The sequence below is a fragment of the Merops nubicus genome, unplaced genomic scaffold (genome assembly GCF_000691845.1).
Source record: "Merops nubicus isolate BGI_N331 unplaced genomic scaffold, ASM69184v1 Scaffold51708, whole genome shotgun sequence".
Classification (NCBI taxonomy): domain Eukaryota; kingdom Metazoa; phylum Chordata; class Aves; order Coraciiformes; family Meropidae; genus Merops; species Merops nubicus.
The window spans coordinates 1-10,326 of record NW_008628697.1 but is presented as its reverse complement, the minus strand read 5'-3'; the positions used below and the strand labels follow the sequence as shown (position 1 = coordinate 10,326).

General features: G+C 44.5%; 1 protein-coding gene across 1 annotated transcript; it reads right to left on the bottom strand.

The window, feature by feature from the left end:
- Positions 1-3,473: 3,473 nt before the first annotated feature.
- On the bottom strand, positions 3,474-8,957 carry GSTO1 (glutathione S-transferase omega 1; the record flags this gene model as incomplete). Its single annotated transcript, XM_008946711.1, has 4 exons — positions 3,474-4,013; positions 5,154-5,260; positions 7,392-7,493; positions 8,735-8,957. Coding segments are annotated over 4 exons (586 nt in total), but the record flags the coding sequence as incomplete, so codon positions are not given.
- Between the last annotated feature and the right edge of the window lie 1,369 nt (positions 8,958-10,326).

Genomic DNA, 10,326 nt, shown 5'->3' with positions numbered 1-10,326 from the left:
CGGCTCGGGGTGCTCCCTGCCCCCTCTCCTGGCTCAGGTCCCCCTGCAGAGGTGGATTTTCCAATCGGCCTGGCCAAGAGCTGTGGCTCTGTGACACAAGCCTGCAGCACAGGCTGCAGTTCTCACAGGCTGCCTCCTGCACACCAGAAGATGGCTGTGAAAGGCTCGGAAGAGGCTCAGTACCTCGGTCCCTTCATACGAGCTGTGTTCTAACCTCCTCCTGGACTCAGACACAGAGTTCCTACATGCTGCTAAACAGCTGTCACACTCCACCCCAGGCACAGCTCCATCTCACTGGCGAGGTTTAAAATTCTGGTTTAGCAGATTGGTTTAGAAGGGAGAAATCCTAAAACCATCATATGGCACTACTAATTTACTCAAATAAATCAGCAACTGCCAACCCTGTTATCTTTGCAACAGCAGCAGAAAAGACTAGACTGCTTCCACCTTACAGAAATTGGGGATGATTTACTAAAATTGCATCTGATCTCATGACTGCAAAGAGACTCCATTTTCATCAGCCATTCCCATATGAAATCAACATCCAAGGAACAGTGGTGAAATAAACTGTCTACTAGCAAAGAAAGGAGAGAGAACAAGAAACTGCCAGTTCTCAAATCTTGATAAAGCAGGGGGACATGACAGATGCTACAGCAGTGGAAAACTGGGGAGAGCAGGCCCAGGAGATGTCACACTGTGCCAACAACACGTGCCTGGCACATGGACTCACACACAGACAGGCACCTCCAATGAGCAGGACAGACAGCTGCTAGATGAAGTGTAGCAAGAAGCTGATATTTCTTTTTCTCTTCCTTTTTAAATGCTTAGAAAAAAAATTAAAAAAGCAGTTACATGGAGTTCACAGAAGTGTCCCTACTATATGATATTTGAGAATTTCCAAACCACTATCTCCAGTTACAAGAACCACAGACCCTTCTAACACCTCCCTAGACAGACCCTTCACAAGCATTTCCCCAAGCAAGGACCTTCTGTCATAGCCACAGTCCTGTTCACCCAAGGTCCCACTCAACTTACCCAAAACTCAGCAAACCTTCCCAGATCTGATAGCCTGGAATCCCCTTCCCTCCCTCCATCTTGTTTTCCTCTTACCTTGCTCTTAGCTTCAATATAAGGGATCCTAAAATGCTAATGAAGAACAGGAGACTGGACACAACCTGCATTATGGTACCAACAACCACCTCAAGGATATCAGTAAAGATAGAGGGGCATGCTACAAATGCAGGACAGAATGAGGCCAAATGCCTTACTAACCTGAAGCAGTTACCCAGCATGCTCCTAAACTCACTATTTTTATAAGACAGGCTCTATCCTTTTTTTTGCTTGAAATTGAATTTTTTGGTTTTCTTAGCCTGTGGTGAAAGCAGTTGTGCTTGGTGCCACAGTAACAGTAAAAAAAAAGTCAACCGTTTTCAAAAGCAGTAGCACCATCAACAACCTTCAGGGGCAAAATATGGAGTAGAAAGTGAGGAAACTGAATACTTGCTGTACAGTCTGATTCACAGTATATTTTAAGGAGAGCTCTGCAGACAGAGTGGTTCATTTGCTTGATCCTTTCATTATTGACCTTCATCTTTTTTCCTCTGTTGACAAAAACTGAAGATAAGTGTTTTGTTTTCTTGGCCTCTTTAGCCTTTACACCCATCCAGTCTGACAGAAGACAGCCTGTCCAGTCCATATAACTTTGCTTTTCCTTTAAAGACTGGGCGTGAGGCAAAGCATGAAAAAAAGACAGATTTCTTGTTGTGCTGGGTTCAGGACCCCAGCTGTCTGCCTGCAGATTTACAACACTGATATTTAACAGTAAATTATAAGGCAGAATATTTCATTTCACTTTTTTTGCTGAAGTAGCATATTTATAATGGTACACTCTACAGCCACTAAACAAAGCTGGGGAGAGCACATCTTTCTTTGGACAACAGCATCTCTGGATTACCATGGTCTGGCCCTAGCCTTTTCAGTTTTTGGATGCCAGTCTCTGCTCTTAATTCATTACTGGATCTCCCTGATGTCAGGGAGAATGCAATGGAGCACACTACAACTTATTTCTGTCATGTATATAAAAGCCAGCTTAGAGCCTACTATACTAACAACTTCACGAAGCCCTGCACAAAGCAGAGCAGCTAATAAAACCAAAATGTTCTGCAGTTAATTCTCGGAAGATTGTCACTGAGATCCCAGCAACACCACTTGAGGCATAATGGCTTTCTGAAGCTCAAATTCTGCTTTCCCCCAAGGAAACAGCCCAGATCCACACCCTCAAAACACACCTCACAGCTCTACACCTCCTCTGGGTTCTCTCATGACAATCTATGAGTACAGCATCAGATCTGGACTGGGCAATTTTTTCAAGAACATCAGCATTCTGGATGGAACAGCAGAGTAATTAGTATTTCTCTAGGTAGTGCCAGATGTGCTTAAAAGCCACAGAGATAAACAGGAGGGGAAAAGCTGAACAGTTTGAATTAAGGCCAGTAAGAGCATAAACAATCCCATCCAATAACCACAAGCTGAAAGACCACTACCTCCTGCACTGCTACCTCACCTCACTGCAGTGGGAGACAGAGAGGAACAGTCTTCTGTATCTCATGTTAACCCCCTCGGCACCACAGGAACCACAGCCCTGTCCTGGGCACACAGCTTTGCCTTACTTCTCTCTGCATGCGTATTCCCTGGAATTATGGCTAGTTCAGGTTGTTAGTGGTCTGACAGAGAAAGACAATCACAGCTGAGCAACATCAGAGTGGGTCATAGTTCTTTTAATCCCCTATGTGGAGAAGAAAAAAAGAAAAAAGAGAAAAGTCTTTCCTGTGACTATTTTTGATTCAAATAATCTTGTACCCACTCAGCTCTATTAGCATGTAGTATTGCATCAAAAGATGTCCAGCTGCAGAGCTCCGATTCTGCCATTTACCTGCTGGAACAGAACATACCCATTCTTTCACCAGCAGCAAGACACCACCAGTACATAATGCTCTGACTGAACTCCTTTACTTTAGTTCTCTGCTTTCACCTACATCTTGACAAGTACAGCAATGCTTTGAGTTCTGGAGCAGAACAGAAAATAAATGTCCTTCTGCTCAGGACAGTTTGTTTGCATTACTGCCTACTCCAGGCTTCAGGATAGTTGAGGTTAGTGCCTAGAATAAATATGACCCTACTTCAGAAGGGCAGAGAAGGATCATAACTAACCACAGGCTCCCCCAGCATAGCTAGTCCTAACTGGAAGCCATTAGGAGACGGTCCTTGCATATGTCACTTCAGCAGGGGTAGGTGGGTAGGGTTGCAAGTTCAGTGGTTTGGCAATAGTGCTTCCTGAAGAGCAGGACAGTTTGTACTAAGTAACTGTAGAGACCACACTATCTACTTCAGTCTTTGTAGTCCCTTGCTCCTCTCTGCACAACCAGTCCAGTGACAAGAGTTGCCTGGAAAGCCAAAGGAAAAACTGTGTTTAAAGACAGCACTATTTGCTTTTTATTTATTTTCAGAGACACCAGCATTACAATTTTTAAACCAAGTATCTGTGTCAGTTCAGGGACTGCCCAACATCAATGCCTGCAAAGAGGTCAGAGATAACAGAACATCACCTCCGACTAAAGCCACATTTTCCTTCACACTATATGGCCCACAATTACTTTCCACTTCCTGTCCAAAGCCAGCACGTCCTCCTCCTGACAGGAAGGACTGGAGTTCACAGAAGATTTCTCAGCCTTTTCAGCACAGATTTATTCCCCATTATTAAAAGCAACCAAGAAGAGCCCACACCAAATTACCCTAGATCCTCACAGCTCACACTTGAAAAGGAGCACTGACACTTTGCAAGCACGTGTCTGCTGGCACCTCAGAGCCCATAATCACATGCCTCAGGGCTGTTCTTCAAATAGAGCTGGAGGTAGTCTTTGTATGTCTGTGGGTCAGTCACTGTAGCCTTGACAGCAGGGTCCTCCTTCATGGCCTCCATCCAGCGTTGGAGCTTTGGGGTGTGACTCAGGGAGCTACAGGAAAAGAGAAGAGACCAAGTAACATCAGTGGGAAAGCTGGAGGGCATCAAGGAAGCAAAACAGCTTGAGCATTTCTATTTTACCGCTTGTTTTGCTTTCTCCCTCCAAGTATAAAGTTCAGCTAAGAGCAGGTGACAGAAATATGTATCAGATCACAGAAGACAGACTAGCATTTGGAAAGTGAAAGTTCTTACAGACCTTTTGCACTCTGCAAAGCTGAGCAAAACACAAACGAGAGCTTATTGTGCATATCAGTATGGTTCTGCTTATGTTATCCTGGCTACAAAACACACAGCTCTGAGGCGAGGGCAGAGATTTGTGCACTACTGCCTCCCTCAGGAATACTTTGCTAGTGGTGAGCCCTGAAGCAAATGCTGCATGCAGTGGTTGGGTCCTCCTTCACAACCCACAGACGTCTTCTCTGCTCTCTCTTGCACACCAAGACAAGCTGTGCAGTCTGCCCTGCAACGCAGAAGCTCAAGACACAGACACAGGCTATCACAGTCTGTTGAAGAAACTGAGGACTCAGCTAACAGACTAAATTCACAAACCTGCTCTGACACATTTGGAAAAAAAAAACAAACCAACAACCACCAAAACACCATGTGGCAAATTGAAAGCTTAACAGTGTAACAGAAGCTACTATCATTATCATCTGGCAGAGTGACCCAAGTACTCTGCATGACAGTTTCCAACTCCCAAGTTCACTTAATGCCTATGTTTTCCAGATAACCCCTTACCCTTACCCAGAAAGCATCTTCTCTTAGCATACAATAGCTCACTCCAATCCTCAGTCACACAAATACCTTCATGACTCCAGACCTATACTCCTGGATTGTTTTTAGTATTTCCCCTTCCAATCAAGGACCACACAGTAGATAAAGTAGGTCAGCAAGCCAGCAGTAAAGCCCTCACTTTACAGTGCCCAATCACCTGTGCCTGTCTTCTTCTTCAAGGATGGTTTGGGCACTAGGGGGTGAGACTATTTTTTGGGAAGATGCTTCCCCTAACCTGTAACACAATACAAACTTTCTTCAGCAGCCCCTAAGAGTGGCACATTGCTGCAGAGTACAGGCAAAGAATATTTATGGCAAGGCACGTCAGTACACCCTAGAAGGTGGGCAAGGTACTCACTCCTTCAGCTGGAATGGTTCCAGACGTTCAAACCAGGGCCAGATGAGGTAGTCAAGCATGGAGGCCGAGTCCCCACCATAGAACAGAGTGTTGCGCTTGGACAGAACCTGCGGGCCGAGGAAGTAGAGCTGGGCTCAGAAGGGAAACTGCCACAGCAGAACCCCACAGCAACAAAAGCCCACTTTGTAGTGGAATGCAGACAGACTGAAGGGATCGACAGCCAATAATGGAGACGTGGCACATTCCTCCTGAACATGCAGTATCTGGGGAGTCTGAGCTAGTCAGTAAAGCAGCTGTAGGATCACGCTTAACTCTTTCATACAGTCAGCCCAACTCTTCTCCAAGGGTTCAAGAACTGTCACAAACTATTAATCGCTAGCAAGCTGCAGCTTGTGCCCAAACAAAAAGGAATTTCACTCTCAGAATCTGACGGTTCACTACTTCTTCCTTCCTGAAAAGCATTAATGGCACAGACTAATCAAATGTAACAATGTACATGCAGTTCTTGAGCAAAAAAATCCAGCCAAACTTCACATCCAGGTAGACTAAACACCATCTTAGCATAGGCTTTTCCCATGGCACTGGAGTCCGAGTGGTGTCAGGAAAGCATTTCTAATATTACACCTAGAACCGGATTTGATTTCAGGTGCAAAGGGAAGCAAGTGTCACACCCACAGCCACCAGGAGATCCCCACAGCTCTGCACAGAAAGCACAGCCACAAAGAACGCAGCAAGATCTCCTGTTACATTTATGTTTCTGCTACTTTTCAAGTGCCATGGTCATCCAAGTTTAACACGCCTTGCAGAATCTCCAGGGCTCGGCCTCTTCTCTCATGAGACCAGTCCCCTTGTTTTCAGGCATTTTGGCATTTTAAAGGTGGAACTCAAGAGAACTTGCAAACCTTTGCCTTTTTGAACTCACAACGCTATACTCCAATGGCATTTACTCCCCTAGCCCGCGTGCTCCAGATGAAATTTTAAAGCAGTCCGTCAGGAAGCATCAAGCTGTTCGGTGCCCGGCAAGACACAGCCCACAGCTGCACAGCTGCCGCGACAGGAACACAGCTCCCTCTGTCGGGCAGCAGCGACTAAACACCCAAGTGTTGCAAAACGCTCCCCTTCTTGAGCATCTCCTGCAACAGGCCGAGTGAAGTGTGCATGGCTCTCCTCCTCCCTCCCATCCTCAAACGACCTTCAGCTGCTGCTGCTGCAAAATCCTTCAGGGTATAGTAAAGTAGAGACACTGAAGGAGCAGCAGGTATTTCACAGCATTAACAAAGCAGAATGAAGATTAATGGGTTAATAAATCTGTATTTTGGGGAAGTGAAACACGCTTGGCTTCCCCCAAGAACATATTTGTTATCTGCACTACTTCAGCATCAGTGTGATCAGACAGACAAGAGTAACCTGAAAACAATTTGACAGCTCAGGGTGGGGTGAGTGGAGAAACAGAATGCACAGGACTGCTAGATTTATGAAAGTACTAGAAAGTTATTGGTAGCCTCACAGCTGAAGAGAAACACCATGGAGGGATGCTTCTTGATCAAGCCAGACAAGCATTACCCATGGCTGATAAAACCACAAAAGGAAAGGGTTCATGATAAAACCAAGTCTGGTTGGTGTTCAGACTGGCCAAGAACTGCTACTGACACTCAATCAGGATGGTGAATCTGCTAACAGAGCATCAAAGCCACATGACACTTCCTGGAGCTCTGCTGAAGTTGTACTACACCACTGTTGCAGAACACAGCCCAGGGCTGGATTTCTGCAAGGGTCAGATTGCATTCTACTTCCCCCCACCTCACTAAAATAAGCTGTTGAACAAAACCAGATTTAGTTCATCAGCAGTCTATCTGCACTGATTTCAGCAGAGCTACAGCACAGATGCTGGTCATCAGCTTGGACCCCTCAGCCCTTGCTCCTAGAACATGCTGCAAGGGCTTCTTACATTTAAAGCACACCAAAGATACTTGAGACAACAGTAGTCAGCTAGAATCAAAATAACTCCACAAGTTCCCAGAGACTTCATCATACAGATGAAATTTAGGTTAGCTACTATGAATTTATTCTAACGGCGCTGTTGTGCATCCGCAGCTGGGGCCAGTAAATGTTGAGATTCCTCACTTCTGTAACTACCAACTGAGTGACAAGAGAACTAGTTCCAAAGGCCAAAGCATGAAAGAAACAAGGGATCATACACCAACGGCCCACCTGCTCATTATCATGAAATACTCTTACCTCTTCAAGTTTGCCAAACTTTTCAGCAATCTCTGCTTTCAGCGCCGTGGCATCCTGTCCATCTTTGACTGCCACAAAATACTTGAAAGCTATGGGTGGTATCTATACAAAGGAAAGGATAAAGTTTTTAATGTTCTTATTACAATAATACAAGTCACTCAGAGCTCAAGATGTTAAGATACTAGATGCAAGTTAAAACTTAAAGATTTAGTTTTAAAGAAATATATAAAGCCCATTAACGAAAATCTTTTATGATTCAGATAATGTAAGCAAAGGCTTAAAGGAAGAACAAATGCAAATACTAATGAATTGTAGTCTTGCAATAAGAAAAGAACAATGAAAAGAGCAGCATGCTTCCCATTTGCTACCAAAAAAAGTAGCAATAAAAGCAGCAAGGTGCAGAGTGGTAACTTGTCCCAGTTACGTATTTCTGAAATCCAAATGCACTTAAATTTTCAATGTTTAAGGTACTGTAAGAAAGGGCTATGCAGCCCAGGGTATGCAAGCTTCTACAAACCTGTGCATTTTCTAATGTGGTCACTGCCAGAGAAATTAGCATACAGCACCAGGAAGTTGCTCATTGGCCAAGCTTAACTAAATTATATTCTTAAAAGCTCATAAACATACATTTTTCAAGGACTGTGTTATTCATACAACCAACATTCAGTGCACATTTCATTCCTTGCAGCATGCTTCCCTGTAGCCCCCTTCCCATCACACCTATTCAAAAAAGGCCTGTTGTAAATATATCCTCCCTTCCATCCTCCTTCGTCCGCATCTTGCACCTTCGTTGTTCCCTCTTCTCCGCTGCCTCACGCCCAAGCTGACCTCTTTCACTTCCTAGACCCTTCAAAGCACATGCTTGCACAGAGGGGTTACTTCCAGTCAGCTGCAGTGACCTCCTCCAACTCCTACCGAGAGCAAAAATCAATCTCCTTATACATGTTCCATGTCTACAGCCATCTGCCACCCCTCAGCCAGGCACTCTTCACATTCCACGTGCATGCAGTACTTCCTACAGAAAGACTCTGATTAAAATACAGCAGTGACCACTGCTCAGGTCTCAAGCATTCAGCTGGTTTGGTCTATAAACCTTTGCTCCACCACAGGATGCTCAAAATCCTGCCTCAATCACATATTCTTTCACTAGCCTGGCTGTCTTCCTGCATCCATCCCCACAGTGGTTTCTATGTGCTCACAGCAAGAAAATCCAAATAACACCTCTGGTTATTTAAAAGCATTCCTCAGACACAAGACCTGCCTCTTAATGGATGAAAGCAGCATTATCAACAGAGCTGCAGGTTTTGGTGAAGAAACACAATCCCACCCTAATCATGCAATACCTTTGAGAATTGTTCCAAGAGCATCTTCTGAAAGGCTCGCTCATATGGGTCCGAAGGCATCAACTTCTTCCCTGGAAATGCTTCATCCAAATATTCACAAGTGATTGGGGACTCACAGATCAGCTGGCCCTTGCTGGTCTCCAGAACAGGAACCAGCCCTAAGGGGTTCTTCTCAAAGAACCAGTCAGGTTTGTTCTTCAGATTGATGTTGATCACTTCATGGCTAAAAGATTGAAAGAAACAAGACCCAAACAGTCCCAGGTCTACAGTCCACCCCATACTGGGTGAAATGCAGTCGTTACACCTCAACAGCTACATTACTTGAGAGGCTGAGTCCTCAGTCCTCTGCTCTCTCGTGTTCCCTGACGTCCTTTACAGGACTAACCATCTGACACAAATACTGTCAGGGAGCACTTCCTGTTGCTGGAGAAAATCAGCACTAGCTTACAAGGAGTTGTTTGTCAAACAACAGAGGCAGCCTGTACAGTCATGCTAAAAACAAAGGTCAAGCTCAGAACACAGCACACTTACCACATGAAGAAAGAAGCACTGGATTGCAAATTAGGTACACTCCAACTAAAAAAGCACAGCTGAACTTCACATGTTACACCAAAGAACAAACCAGGAGAGCATCCTACCTACTCATCATCCTCCCCTGTGGCCTCACACAGAACAGGTGTTTAAGGTAAAGGCAAACAGATATGGATTAAAAAAGACACATGTCTATATTATATTAACATACCATTAATTAATCCAAAAATCACTATACTGAAACAAACCTCCCAGCTCCAAAATAAATCCAAAGGCACTGAATAAAGACAGAATTAAACTGACCTAGAAGTTTTAATGCACCTACTATTTTGAAAACAAGGAACAAAACAAACCAAACTTCTGCTATCAGAATTGAGCAGCAAGCATTCGTGATGGTAACACGAACTCCCAGCCCTGTGCTGGTCAACAAATTGTTTGTAGGCCTAGGACTTGGCGGGAAGCAGAAAAAGGTGGGGGAAATTGTTATTTCCAAGATTTAAACTGAGGGAAGCATTGGTCCCCATTTAAAACCACTGAAATTGCATCACTATCTTGAAAAAGAAACAAATACTCAAACTGCAATCCATCAACTTAGTGCAGTATGGAAATGAGATGTTATAGGAACACTGTACTTGCGTTTTGCTAAGCAGTAATATAACAGAAACGCTGAATATTCATATCTCAGAATTCTCACTGCAGCTTAGATAAGAAACACACATTAGGGCTCTACTCACACTGACCCCTCAGGACAAGCTAGATGCCACTATTGCAAACATTCAGAATGACAGGCAAGGGAAAAAACAAAATAACTTGGGATTTTTCCTTACGGATTTACTTTGGGCCTTTACATAATTGATTTCATACCCAGCCAATTTATTCCCCACTGCAGCCAAGCCCACTTCGTCTAGAGAACTCTAATGAAGTTTAGAAAAAATGACCCCCAGGAACCCTTTTTCATTCAGCTCAGGGGTGTTTAATTAAGAACCCCCGAGACCCCGAGGTATGGAGGGAAGCCTGAGCCGCCCCTGCTCCGTGCAGGGACCCTGTCAGGACGGCGGGGG